This window comes from Patiria miniata, unplaced genomic scaffold (genome assembly GCF_015706575.1).
Source record: "Patiria miniata isolate m_02_andy unplaced genomic scaffold, ASM1570657v1 HiC_scaffold_5, whole genome shotgun sequence".
Taxonomy (NCBI): Eukaryota; Metazoa; Echinodermata; class Asteroidea; order Valvatida; family Asterinidae; genus Patiria; species Patiria miniata.
Window position 1 is genome coordinate 33,859,417 of NW_024037072.1, and position 15,178 is coordinate 33,874,594.

The following is a 15,178-nucleotide window of genomic DNA, read 5'->3' on the forward strand; positions in this document are numbered from 1 at the left end:
CTTAATGAATTCAAGAAGCAGCTTTGTGATGAAGTCATAAACTGAAAATGATAGTTTTGTTTTAACATAATTGTCCGTTACAAATAATTGATTTCGCTCTGTGTTACAGTTGCTTGAACGGCCGTTACAGCTTCACCTTCACGTATCACAGAGTGAAACATATCCATCCACAAAGAAGGTAAGTGTATGTAGAATACATTCCTATTTACTGCAGTCATGTTACAACGTGAACGTACATTTGATTGCTTTTTGTGTATTTTTGTCTGTCAAAGCAACAAGAGTTTAAATTCTTAAGTAGGGTGCATGTAACCTACATCGTGTAAAACCTAATCTTGTTATTAGTCACATGTGGTGTTCCGAGAAGGATCTGCATGACTGTTTCAAATAATTGTTTTAAACGTGTACAAAACCTATGGGGAAAAATGCATCTATGACCATCTGTGGGTGGTGTAAGTATGTGTCACGTGACGTGACATTAAATGTGCATTTTTTCAAATCGCTATAACGTCGGTTAAAACTTGGTACGCACATCCACAGGGATGTGTTATACATGTAGATGGAAATTGAAGTGACGTCATCATAAAATTTCATGTGACATCCCTTAAAGGGGCATTTTCTTCTTTTATAGGCCTATATATGAAAATAACTAGAATGTTCGATTTCGTTGAAGCTCGACACGTACGTATAATGTGCTGTTATCAGACTTCTGTAGTGACGTCACTAATTGCTCATCACGTGCACAGAGTATTTCAAATATCCGAAACAGCTTGTGCTTGTCCACAAATTTTTTCTAGTTTACGTTTGTAGTCGTCATCAGTTTTTGAATTCCTGCTTTGTATTTTTTTTTGCCGTTAGCTTTCGTCGTGTGAGTCTTTTGTCTCATCTGTGTTTCATTATAATGTTGTTTCTCTGTTGTTATTGTTGTCTGTAAGGGCTGTTTCTTACAAGCCTCGGCTTACTGCAACAGCTAGCCCCATACTCTTTATTTTCTCTTATACATAAACCAAAGCAAGTTTATCATTTGTTCAAAGTGTATTTTACTTCTATTATTTTGTTTGAGACATATTTATTGATTTTGTTATCTTGCTATGTACCAGATTTCTTTTATTTATGGATGTATTTCTTTAAAGGAGTATGGAATAAATTCTTCTTGAGTTGAATTGAATATGCTGTGTTCACAATCAGAGGACTCCAGTTTACCAATTTTAAAGGAGGGTCACTCACAGTTTCAACTTGCAAAACTTTCTAATTCTCTTCAAACACAGGGATGTACGCCGCCTGCAATTGTCTGATTTCAGGCTTTCTCAAAATTGTACATTTGGCACGTACGGTACGTACCATACATGTGTACGTACTTTTCCTTCATACCTGAAATTTTAGGCAAAAATATCCGAGTTGACGTACATCCCAGCAATCACTCCTTTACCTCTACTCTCAATGAACCACCCCACTCCCTAAAAACATTTTTACATTAAATATACCATGAAATAACTGACAATATTGATAGGATTCAAACTAGCAGTTTACTGTTGTCCTGGCAAGATAGTAAACCCTGCCCCACAAGATACTAAACCCTGCAATGTGAGGACTGCAGGAAAAAAAACTGGTTGGTTCACATGTCAAATCCTGTCGTTTTCTCATTGTCCTGTGAATCTTGTCCATGTGAGGAGTCCTACATGCAGAGTTTAGTTTCAAGGCTAAACAAGGTTTTGATCACAAGATACCTTACACAGCACTTCATCCTCTCAAATCATTTTTCCCCTGTCAGGTTGAGGAACCTCGGTACGATTCTCCCTTGGTCATAGAGGACATGCCGCACATGGCACAATTTGTTTACGACTTCTACTGGGGCAAGATACAGAGGCTGCAGGCATCGCGAGGGGTAAGTACTCCCCAGAAGATTGTTTTCCCAAACTGCATGAGTTTTATTGTCAACCCTAACCTTCCTAAATCCTGCAAAATTCTCCTTGCATAATTGCAGGATTTTGCAGGATTGAGGCTATACGGCAAAAATGAGTAGCTGAGTTTGGCGAATGCACTGTGTCAAAGTCTTAGGCCGGACCTTGTGTTGTTTATGCTCAGCCGTGTATAAATTTAGGCCTGGATTATACTTGAAATCCTCCACACTGCTCCAGGATGTCGCTGGCTCCGCCTCAACTTATTGACAGTGATTGCTGGGTGATTTTGCAGGATTGAGGCAATGATCACCCCTCCAATGAACACGTTCCAGATATAATGGATGGTGTTGGAGGATTGAGGCTGTATGCAATTTGGACAGAGAGGCAGTTGAAGGATTTTGCAGGATTGAGGTTGCATCCTAGAAAAAATGCCTACAGAGTTAGGGTTAAAGGTACTGTAACGGCGGTGCCGGGCCGCCGGCAGAGGGCACCAGCACGGACCCACGGTGCAACCGTAGCGTTGGGACCCCTGCTGCTGGGCCAGGGAGACCCTTTGCCAGACTGCGCCGACTCATTAGTGTGACTTTTGTATAGCGTCTTTTTTGTTGTGAGTTGTATAACGAGAGAGTCTCGTGTAAAGAAAGGGGACAGAATAAATGGCCGGAGAGCCCCGAAACCCTGAAAAATAGTGTCTGTGGTTTCCTTCGTCTGGCGTGTGAGAACCCCAGATTCGTTCTACGTTACATTGGTGGCAGCCGTGGCATGTCTGACGGAGGAAAAACAGGTTTCGCCATGAATACACCGGGTCGAGTTAGTCTAGCGTCCGACTCGCCACGCGGCGGCTACGCACGTTGGATCAGGGCCTCGCAGAGCGTAAACCAACCTGGTGAGATGGCCAACAAAGCGTTCGTCACGTTGGATGACTCGGAGTTGGACTTCTTCAGGGTTTCGGGGAGCCAGCTAGGCCCACATGCTAAATCCCATGGGGATCGCTCCGCACTGTGCACCACGGCGCAACAGACGCTCACTCGGAACACTGCTGAGTTGTTCCTGTTGATAAAGCAGGGCTGGCCGGGCTTGATAGTCCGGAGACACCCCGCATCAACACACGCGCCAGGTCCCACGAGGGGTCGCCCCGTGCTGTAAACGATGGCGCAACAGACAGTTCGTTCCATTCGGAGCGATCCCGATTTGTGCTGTCCGATGCGGCGGGGGCGGGGCTTCGTCGGGACATACCCAAGTCGGTTGGTAATAAAGTGGCATATGCCAGGTCCCGCGAGGGGCCGCCCCGTGCTGTAGACGCTGGCGCAGCAGACGTCTCGTTCCATTCGGAGCGATTCCGAGCTGTGCTAGTTGATGCAGCCGGGGCGGGTTTTCGTCCTGGAGCAACCCCTACGCTCATAAAAATAGTGCTAGGCCCCACATGGAAGCACCACTCGGTGCTTACATAGATACGACTGGTGCGGCCTCCCATTCGGGGCGCCCCCAGGCTGGATTTGCCCATATACCGGGGGCGGGAAACCGTCCGAGCACGCCTCAGGCGGCACGACCGGGAGTGGATCTCCCCCAGCAGCACGTTCGTCCCCACTATCCCAGTATGGCGAGTCCTGACCTCCACTCGGAGCAGGCTCGCACTGCACGACTCAATGGAGTGGAGCCCGTGGAGTTGCTCCGCGCACAAGTCAATGGACGGGAGCCCGTAGAGTTGCTCCGCACACGAGTCTATGGGACGTAGCCGATGGAGTTGCTCCGCACGGGACTCAATGGAGCGGAGCCGATGGAGTTGCTCCGCACAAGAGTCAATGGAGAGGAGACCCCAGGGTGGGCCCAGAGATGATCCAAGCGGAGAACCCAGAGAAAAACCCAGAGGAGACCCCAGAGGTGGCCCGGAGGAGATCACAGAGGAGACCAGGAGACCCAAACGGATACCCCAGCGGAGGCGCCGCCTTGTTCGGGGACGAACAAGGGTCCTCGGAGGAAGGCTGTGTAACGGCGGTGCTGGCCGCCGGCAGAGGGCGCCAGCACGGACCCACGGTGCAGCCGTAGCGTTGGGACCCCTGCTGCTGGGCCAGGGAGACCCGTTGCCAGACTGCGCCGACTCAGTAGTGTGACTTTTGTATAGCGTCTTTTTTGTTGTGAGTTGTATAAAGTGAGAGCCTCGTGTAAAGAAAGTGGACAGAATAAATGGCCGGAGAGCCCCGAAGCCCTGAAGAATAGTGTCTGTGGTTTCCTTCGTCTGGCGTGTGAGAACCCCAGATTCGTTCTACGTTACAGTTCTCTGATGATTTTAATGTGAAAATGTGTTAATGAAGCGTATTTTAAGACGCTACATCATATTACCCCTGCTCATCATCAAGTGAATGAATGCAAACCAAAGACCATCTGAGCTCCTTGGGAAGCATACAATTTTCACCACACTTCCTTAAACATCCCGCTCAGGCGTCCCACGTAGTGTTTTCACTTTTTTGGAATTGATTATATGTGATGTGTTAAGCCCCCAAAAACCACCAAAACAGTAATGTTGCCTTTTAAAAAAGTGAGGTTTTAAATAATGTTAAACTATAGATCATTTTCTCTTTAAAACGGGCAGTTTAATATTTGAAATAGTCAGATTTGTCAAAATCATGCCCATATTAAATTATGTGGTGTCACAAAGTGAAAACCGATATTTTCTGAAATAAATTTGGCCATTTTCCAAGTGCAACATAGACCCAATGTTACATTTTCCTTAGCATTTAAATGTTTAGGAAGTGACCAACAACTCGTACTTATAAATAAAAAGTAAATCACTCGCACAACTTATTTTTATCATAACTCCTTTTAAAGCAGAAGTATAATTTTATTTGCTTCTTTTATGATGGACTAATTGGAATAGTGATGACAACATATCCTCATTTGTGCATCTTATCCCTTTCCAAGACAATCCCTGTGAGGTGAAGTTCCAGAACAGAAATTGTTTCAACTAAATATCCTCTCTAATCAAACAAATCATGTTATCTTATCTGAATATGTACTGTTACGTACGGCGAATGCACGGCAGAAAGTAATAATAAAAATGGGAGTCATGAATTTGAAGCAAAGGCAAAAACAGGCCAATATATGGTTAACAAAATTTAATTAATTCTCCCAAATCAATCAACAGTTCAATGCAACTTTAAATGTCATGCAATCTCCAAAGCATTATATACAGGCAAAGCAAAATATATTACCTCTAAATTAGCAAAGCAGCATATTATTCAAACAGGTCAATCAATAGGTCAATGCAACTTTAAACTTCATACAAATCTCCAAAGCATTATATACAGGCAAAGCAAAATAAACGAGAAAGAATTTAGCAAATCAGCAAACTATTTAAACAGGAAATATGCAATAAAGAACAGGCCAGCAAAATCAACTTAATAAGCAAAAACAAAAATAAAGGGAAATTGTATTCAGCTGAATATAATTACCATTAACCCTAACTGCCTTGAATCCTTCAAAATCCTCTTTGCCAAAGTGGAGGAATTTGGAGGATTGAGGTTACATGGCAAAAGTGCTTTACTGATTTCCTAGAATGCACTTTGTCAAGGTCTTTGGCCGGACCTTTTGTTGTTTTTGCACAGCTATGCATAAATATAGGCCTGGATTATGCTTGAAATCCTCCGTACTGCTCCAGGATGTCACTGGCCAAGCCTCAACATATTGACAGTCATTGCCACAGGATTTTGCATGATTCAGGCAGTGGTAACCACTCCACGGACCATATTCAAGAATTAATGGAGGAATTTGCATGATTGAGGCTAAATATTATTTTTCCATGAGGCCAATTGGAGGAGTTTGCAGGATCAAAAATGCCTAGGGAATTTGGGTTAAATTAAGGAACCAGCAGGAACAGGCCCCGCCCAGCCAGTGCCCACAACAGTAATAGCGCAGCCGTCAAGCCAAGCATCTTTGCGCCCAGCCGTGGATCAGCCAAGCAGGTCGGTCGACGTTGAACCCGGGGAAGTCAGCCATCAGGGGTCCACGACAGTCCAGGTCTCCGTCCGGTAGTACCTTCAGCCTTGGCCACGATCCAGCGATGAGGAGTACGTAGATCGTTAGAACATTGGGAGATGCTGGCTCAACGGAAATTGCACATAACAGGTGTACATGGGCACTGACTGAGACCAAATAAAAGACAGTCAGTGTAGGATATTTACCCGCCCGTTGCCACCACTGATCTCTATATAAAGACTGGATAGCGGATATCCATACACCAGTCACACAGTAGACTTTACATTGACCAATTCGCCCCCGGTCTCACGAAGATGGCCGCGTATAATACGAACGTTCTACGCGTATATACAGCGTGCGTTGTATCAACAGTTGACGCCCATTTTGGTCACGTACACATATTATGATGTTCTAAAAAGGACACATTTCCGTACTATTTCCAAAATGCCGAAAAATTGAACTGCGGCATTAAAAAAGTAAACCACGATGTTAGAAAAATTTTAAACCTTGGTCATTGGTGGTGGTCAAAATATAAGTTAAGTGAACAGCGATGTTACAAAAGAAGTCATGCTGTCTATAAAGACGGCAACTTGTCCTTTGGAGATCACCAGCCGGTCTCACCAATATGGCGTCAAATTCATTCATTGTGCGGCTCTTTATCCGCTATCCAGTCTTTATATAGAGATCAGTGGTTGCCACCATAACAAACATTCATTATACATACATATAATTTAGTACTTTCACCACTATAACCATAAAAAACAATAAGTATTGGCCTCTACCTCCCTATCCTGGGATCTCACTGCAAAAACAAAATAATGAAATATTAAATTGCAATAGTTTAAAGAGTATACCACTTCTACGCATCAAGCTTCATTTCCTTGAGTTATGCTTAATGAAAATGTAAAACAGCCATACAGCAATGACATGTGCTTCTGGCTGCTTCTAAAATGTCAACCGATAATTTTCAGGTATATCATTCAGAATTTTATTAATGAAAATGAATTTTGTGACATTATTTGATCTGAAAAGAATACTACACGTAAGTTCACTACTGTCAATTGTTTCTGTTTTGTGATTTTGTTTGGTGGAGTAGCTGGATGGAATTCACCAAACTCTAGTAATTGCCATAAATTCCTTAACCATTTTGTACTAATCTGTTTCAAGTAGCAACAAACAATAGTAGCAACAAAGGATCATAATGTGAAGAATGCCGATCTGAAACTATTTTAATCTGAATACTAGACTAAAATAATTGTTCCAAAAGGGTCTCCTTAAAGTAAGTTCCACTAAAATGTCCTTCAGAATTTAAAAGTTACGTTTACATGTTGTTTACATGGTAAAGTCCATTGCATCAGCTTAAGCGAGTGTCAGATTTCAACTGAATCATAAATGTTCATGGATTACACAAGTAAGTTATTTTGTTAGTCTGAGAAGATTCTGCAAATGCCTCAAAATTTGATGTGTGATGTGAAATAATTGGTATACATTAGATGAGAAGCACGGCGGTTAGTCCAAAGATCCATATCAAGAAATGAATTGATGTTTTCTTGGCACTGGATTCGTCAGATGGCTTGTCCATGTCCACCTGTATGTACCGATCGTCACACTTCAGGTCACTACAGGCTTCCAGAGACTCGATCTTAACAATGTCATCCAGGTACCCCGATTCTGCAGCAGTTGAAAGCTCTCTAACAATGTCTTCCAAGTTGGTTGGTGGTGAGGTGTCGGTAGCTTGGGCCATTCCTAGAGCCACTTTGTCTCCGATAAGTAAGATCAGCTGAGTTGAATCAGATGAGCGCCGTACCTTGGATGAGACCTCAGTGTAAGCACACCAGTCCAGAGTGTTGCTGTCCCATTCCAGTTTCTTGGCAATCTTGTCTGCAACCCATTGTGCAAAGGTTTTCAGTTCGTGTGCAACTCTGAGTGTCACGACAGCAAAGTAGTTACGCATTTCCTCCGTAAATTTGCCAATGCAACCCGCTTCAGTTTCCAGGAACCCCTTGATGGATTGGCCCGTAGCTGAGACGAAGGCCCCCTTGATAGTCCAGAATACCCTCAACCAGTCTCGTGCTCCAAGGGAGCAAATGGACGGTGCTCCAGGTGCAGGAGACAGGTAACATCCGGTGTGGGATGCAAATGCTGCTGTCTGTATCGCCTGACAGCTGAGAGATTTCCACGGACGGAGGACATATACGAGCTTCACTTGCAGACACCTGCGAACAGCGTCTATCCAGTCTTGAGCCTGACTGCTAAACCCGTGGTAGGACTTGTCGTAGGCCTTGCAAAAGTGCTCACCGAATGACAGGGCGTAGTCGTATGTAGAGTTGCCACATGGTTTCTTCACGTTCAGGCAATCACGGTACCAGCTGCATGTCTTTGCGGGAGGGTTGAAACACCAGCTGGGAAGAGAGGGATGGGAAGGAAATGTCTGATGCTTAGAACACCCACACGTGGAATACTGGTCTTCGAGAGAACAGTAGAACCAGCAGTATGCCGCCCCATTAATACATCTGTGAGACCCGCCTGTTAGTATCTGCAGGTACTCAGTATTCGCACACAGGTACCATTTATAATCACCAGATGATGGAAGCTGGTTAGAACATACAAATCCATCATTATGCCCTGTGACTGGATCACAGTCATCACCCTCACACCTCGCAAAGAGGCAGCACAAGATGATCGAGAGAAATACAGACCACATTTTTCTTTCCATACTGAGCAGTCCTACTAGCTGCACGAAAGAGTTTTCGTTTTGTCATGCATTTTGAACTTGTTCTAGCACTCATTGTTTTTTTGCAAAAGGCTCCAAAGTCCGCTGGCCTTGCAGATAGACAGGGCTTTTAACAACTTCAAGTCACAAGGAATCCTAAAATAGAACTTTGTCAATAATTCATGTTTCAGCTTCTATAGATTTTATGTAGTCTTTATGCTATAAGGTGTGGCATTATGTGCTTGCCAGCCTACGGTACCTAGGGTCGTCGTTCAAAAGTCATCTGATGTTATTTGCTGATAAGGGAAGAAATGAAAAACATAACTGGATTACTTATTAAAATATAATCGCAACTCCAGGTCACGAGGAGTCCTAAAAAAAACTTTGTCGATAATTGAAGTGTCTGCTACTACAGATACTATTTAGTCTTTATGCTATAAGTTGTGGCATTATGTACTTCATGGCTTGCCTACTCTAGGGGTCGTCGTTCAAAAGTCGTCTGATTGTATTTGCTGATAAAGGAAGAAAAAAAATAATTGGATTACTTACTAAAATATTATCTCAGAAAAAAATGATGAAATGACAAGTGTTTGATAAATTGATATGGCACAGTCTTTTATTTAAATTTAGTAAACAAGCCGTGTCCCATAAACAACAAATGTGCATACATGTAAAACGTGTATCCTGAGGCAATCTTGTCAGTGTTTTAATAAATAGATCTTACAATTTAAGCCTAAACAGTTAATAAAATTAGACATAAATTGATACAGGTTTGTTTTCTGAATTTTAATGATTCCTTTCTTTCTGTCTTTTCATCTTTGCCGTAGCCCAATATTTTTTTGACTCGCCAGCCGGGTGACCTAAGGAATAGTTTGGCTAGCCCGCTGCAGTTTTGACTAGCATCACTATAGTGCATAGTTTGATTTAGGTTGTATTTTTGGAGGCCTTACATAGAATGTATCGTAACGGCTAGCTATCGAGTTTAATTCCTGCTTTTGTACTGCATCTACCAGCTCTATAATAATAATAATAATAACACAATATTTATTAAGCGCACTTTCTCTGGAATCCATTTCAAGGGGTCGGTCTATAGGTTTGTGAAGAAAAAGAGCTCAATTGTTTGGAAAATGCAGCATAAAGAGATGTGTGTTGAGTCCTGTGGGAAAGATGTGATCTTTTCCTTGTCTCTGATTTCAAGTGGCAAACGGTTCCAAAGCCGAGGTGCAACATTTGAAAAGGCTCTGTCACCATAACTGGCAAGATGAGCTCGGGGAATTGAAAGGAGACAGACTGCCAGATGACCTCAAGCCCGGTCTGACAATACGAAGCTGTAGCAGGCTTTGTACGTAGGGTGGGGCAGAACCGTGAAGTGCTTTGAATGTCAGGAGAATGAACTTGTATTGTATTCTGTGTTTAACCGGCAGCCAGTGAAGTCTGTGAAGTATGGGAGTGATTTCTTTTGACCAGTAAGCGGACGTGCAGCAGCATTCTGTACCAACTGTAAGCGATTGAGTGTGTTCTGAGAAAGACCATAGAGTAAACTTTTACAGAATTCGAGTCTAGATGTTTGTACTGCATCTACCAGCTCTTTCAGGGCGTCAATCGGGTTGACGCTTGTTGCATCTGTCGCTTGAGTCATGCAGCCCAAGGGAAAGCTTGTCCACGATGAGGTGGATGGTTTCTGTGTCTTTGGTTTTATTGTGTGTCCGGAGCATAGCCGGACCAGACAATTGTGTGTCCATCCATGGAGGTAGTTCCATGGTCACTGTTGGGTCCACCTCTGTGGTCGACCATGCATGAGAGATCCTGTCGCAACCAGCGGCACACCTGTTCCCCATCTCCGCCAAGCCTTGATTTAAACCCCAGTGATGAAGCTTGCTTTGATAGTCCAGAGCTCAGCCAGCCAGTCTTGGAATCCTAGGCTGCAAAATCGAGTCCCTAGTATAAGAAGCGAAGGCTTGGTCTCTGCTCAAATGACAGGTCGGTTTATGCCAGGGGAGGGCAGCAGTGGCATCAAGGCCACCTGTAAACACTTTCTGACGGCATCAATATAGTCCTTGAACAGATTGTGGAACTTAACCCCGACCCTTAGAGTGTTTACTATACTAACCTTCCCCACTTCTGCCAATTCCTACACCATATTGTAAACTCTACACAAAAAATATTGGACTCTGATTAGTGGGTTGTATGCCTAACACCATGTAAAGCGTAATACGTTTACAAGTGCAGTACTCACTCTAACAGATTCCAACAAACTCTGGTGTTGGAGATTGACTGGATGGGGATTGTTAGGGTTAATCCATATATTGTAATGTTTCAGTAGTACTTTACTTCAAAATGTGGCAGGTATTTGGAATACTGATGGTGTTTTTTTAAGTGCCATTCAGCAATATACAGGGACAATGGAAGTGTTGCCCTTTTCTTTTTGCAATTGGACTGTCCTAAAAAACCACCCCATCAATTGGAAGAGTTTGTTTATTTCTTTGACGTCTGACGTTTATGTATACTGCAAATTCAACATTTGTTGCTCAGTTACATTGATTGTGTTGCGTGGCAAATTAGGAATGTGATGGGTTAGTGCCTGATTGATAGCCTTACAAATCTGTGTTTCATAGGGTGTGTTCTTATTTAGGAACGATACAGTGAGTGCATTTACATAATAACATGTTTGGCGAGTGTTCATAAATTTGGTTTTTACTTGATATCAAATCAGAGTTGTGGTTGAAATCACCTTTAGGCACTCAAACTGTCATAGGACATTCGTGTCAATCTCAAAGGGAGCCGATCTTGCTCATCTATATAAGAAGTTTACAGAGAAAGCTGGGTTTTTTTGGGGGGGGGGGGGCCTTGTAGTATCAGAGAAAGGGTAGAACATACAAATCCATCGTCAGGCCCTCTGACTGGATCACAGCCATTTAATACCCCGCACCTCACAAAGATGCAGCACAAGATGATCGAAAGAAATACAGACCACATTTCTTCTGTCCAAATTGCAGTCCTAGCTGCATGAAGAGTTTTCCTTCTGTCATGCATTTTATACTTGTTCATGCACTCATTTGTTTTGCAAAAGACTCCAAAAGTCCGCCGGCCTTGCAGATAGTGAGGACTTTTTAACAACTCCAAGTCACGAGGAATCCTAAAATAGAACTTTGTCAATAATTCAAGTTTCACATAGATTTTATTTAGTGGTATGCTATAAGTTGTGGCATTACATGTATGTACTTGCCAGCCTGCGGTATCTAGGGGTCGTCGTTCAAAAGTCGTCTGATTTTGTTTGCTGTACATGATAAAGGAAGAAAGGGGAAAAAAATAACTGGATTACTTATCAAAATATAATCTCAACTAAAAGTACGTTTCAGTAGCACTTAACTGTGGCGGGTTAGTGCCATTCAGTAATATACATGGACAATGAAAGTGTTGCTCTTTTCTTTTTGCAATTGGCCTGTCCTCAACAAAAATATCAATTCGGAAGGGTTTGTTTTATTTCTTTGACGTCTGACATTTAAATCTATTGCAAGTTCAACATTTGTTGCTCAGTTGCGTTGACTTGTGTTGCATGGCCGAGGAAGAGAAATTAAGCTTTTTTTCAAATTAGGAATGGGATTGGTTAGTGCCCAATTACGGTAATAGCCTCACAAATCTATATTTCATAAAGTGTGTTCTTATTTAGGAACGAAACGGTCAATGCATTTACATAAAAAAAATGTTTGGCGAGTGTTCATAAATTTGCCAGTTTTACTTGAACTTGGTTTTTACTTGATATCAAATCAGAGTTGTGGTTGAAATCACCTTTAGGCACTCAAAATTTTCTTGGGCATATTGTGTCAATCTCTAAAGGCATGGGCGTCAATCCGGGGGGGGGGGGCAGGGGACATGTCCCCCCACTTTTTGAAGGGTGGGGGATGCAATATCAAATGTCCCCCCCCCCCAGATTTTTGAACTCGTGTCTCATTTACGGGCCCTATTATGTACTACAATGTATCTTTTGCTTAGAAAATATTGGTTAAAGTGGTCAGAAATTGCCTTAGATCGCACCACAGAGTATTTAGAATCCAAAATATTTCGGGGCCCCCTATGCCTTTAGCTGAGAAGACCTCGAAAATTATGTTTAAATTATTATCTTTTGCTAAGAACATATTTGTAAAAGTGGTCAGAAATCAGAGCATCTAGAATCAATTTTTTCGGGGCCCTTAAGCGGGCTCCGAACCACACGCCTATAGCTCAGAATGCTGGTAGCTGATTCAATGACACCAAGCTAGAAAACGATGCTCAAATAATTCTCTTTTGCTAAGAAATAGTAGTTAAAGCATGGAAGAAAGTAGTAAGTAATTGCCTCAGATCACACCACAGAGCATCTAAAATCCAAATGTTTTCGAACGCTGTAAGGGCTTTGCGCTTCGCGCTCACATCAGTTCTGATCAAGGTATGTCCCCCCCCCCCACTTTTGAGAAGCGATTGACGCCCCTGTCTAAAAGGGACCCTTTTGTAGAGGATCTTGCTCATCTATATAAGATATTTACAGGGGAAGTTTTTTTTCCATGTAGCACCAAAGGCAGATGCAAGCGGAGCTGGCTAAACCCCCCGTGTCTCGCGAGCCACGCCCAGCCAAGCCAGCGGGCTGCGAGCAACCAAAGCCTCCTGGAATACCTGCGGAAGTCCAGGCGATTGGAGAGACGTCTAAGCCCCAAGAAGAGGAGGCTATGGAGGAGGGGAGCAGCAACAAAGCAACCAAAGAGAGGCCGGGGGAGAGGAGGATCAGAAGATGGAAGATTTAAAGACGCAGGAATAGAATAGCTGGTGTATTGGGGGAGAGAACTGAATTGGATATGCACTTTTCTATTTTAAACCAGGGGGCTTTGAAATGTTTCAGAGTCCTGACGATTTAATAGAGGGTACAAGTCTGGCCAGTCAAGGGCGGATCCAGAACACAATTTTGGGGGGGGCCAAAACAATTTTTGGTCCCCCCAAAAAGTGGGCCTAAAAAATTACGGCGTGGGGTTCGGGGCCCGCTTAAGGGCCCCGAAAAATGTTTGGATTCTAGATGCTCTGTGGTGCAATCTGAGGCAATTTCTGACCACTTTAACCAATTTTTTTTTAGGAAAAGATGGTGGTGTACTCATTGCCTGCCTTTATGCGATGTCACATTAAAAAAAAAAAATTGGTTTCGTTTTTGGGGGGGGGCCATGGCCCCCTTTGGCCCCCCCCTGGATCCGCCCTTGTGGCCAGTTCACATTCACTTTTTTATGTGATCATCTGGTTACCAAACACTCACACAGACTCCCGCGTTTGCATTTACCCAGTTGTGCGAATAAATGATTTAACGGAAGTCAGGGCCGTAACATTTCGTTTTATTTTAGTCTTCAATTCGTACAATTGAGATGCTTTTCTTCTCCTTTACAGAACCCAGTGATGGATAAGTCTAGTCGAGAATCATCAAACTAAATGATTCATTTGACCAAAACGTTCATTTGGAGATTCAGGCCAAAATAGGGCCACTTCATCACATCACTTCATCACATCTCTTGGTGTTCCGACTTTTTAACTAAAGATGGTACCAGCATGCGGTTTTCACAGCAGTAATGTTGAGATTGTGCTCTTTTCAAATCTGTAAAATAAAAAATTGACCAGGGTCGACACACTCATTTAGCTTAATCACATCACATATTTGCAAACAAATATAGGATGTTTCTCACACCGTGGCTCGTATACGGTGTACCATATTCCCGTAAAATCTTGCAGGTTCTTGAGGTCAACGTGCTGTCTTGAGGTCAAAGACTTAAAAGGCACATGAGCCAGCACATCTAAGAACTGACTCTAACCCCCATTGGCATGATACTCCAAAGCAGACGTTGCCAATAGATCCAGATCTATTGCAAATAATGTTGTAGCCACCACCTTTGGCCTCAGACTGGGACCGTGAGTGCATAAAAACGTGCAAAATTACTACTGACGGTTTTTTACCCACCATTAGGCTAATCAATGCCCACACAACACATACATCAAAATGATAAAGTTGCAAGCATGTCACCTGCGAAATTTGAGACCTTAAATCCAATTTTAAGGCAAGTTTTTGGCAGTTCAAAAACCATCCACGTCAATCTCCATGCTCTGGAAATGGGTGTGTGATTCCCAATGTATTCTGGGTAGGTGTAGGAAGTGCCTTGCAGCCTACTTGTTTTTTAATTGATAGCCAAATGAACATAGCGCCCTCTGTTAAAAAATGAAACATTCTACATTCACTCAGATCAACAAGAGGGCGCTGTTTTATCTACAAGATGAAAATGTTCTAGCTAGAGATTTTTTTTACACAATGCATTGCAGTACACATCAATGTGATGTCTCAGGTTTGGATTTCGATAACTCTGCAAAATTAGAATAAAAAGCTGAATTTTTGGTGATGCAATGCTCACAACAGCAACTTTGCGTGGCAGAAGTTTCGGGGATTATTGAGGAAACTGTAGTGAGTAAGAAACTTGGCAAATTTGATTCACACTGGTTTTATTATGCAGCACAAACTTTTGCACGATTTGGATACCTTAAGTTTTGGGACTCTCATACACAGTATTGAGAGTCCCAAATTTTCGGACTACTTTGG

The 15,178-nt window shown here is 42.9% G+C and overlaps 1 protein-coding gene across 1 annotated transcript; it reads left to right on the forward strand.

Annotated features, from left to right (window-relative positions):
• Positions 1 to 114: 114 nt before the first annotated feature.
• On the forward strand, positions 115 to 13,358 carry LOC119741395. The gene is made up of 3 exons (XM_038217143.1): positions 115 to 178; positions 1,769 to 1,882; positions 13,128 to 13,358. Exons 2-3 carry the CDS (start codon positions 1,811 to 1,813, stop codon positions 13,356 to 13,358), a joined length of 303 nt encoding a protein of 100 aa, XP_038073071.1. The 5' UTR covers positions 115 to 178; positions 1,769 to 1,810.
• The last annotated feature ends 1,820 nt before the right edge of the window (positions 13,359 to 15,178 follow it).

Excerpts from the sequence above, each read along its gene's own strand:
- LOC119741395 (XM_038217143.1), top strand. The coding sequence starts at position 1,811 with ATGCCGCACATGGCACAATTTGTTTACGACTTCTACTGGGGCAAGATA. Across the intron at positions 1,883-13,127 it reads GGCTGCAGGCATCGCGAGGG|CACCAAAGGCAGATGCAAGC; the intron begins GTAAGTACTCCC and ends TTTTCCATGTAG.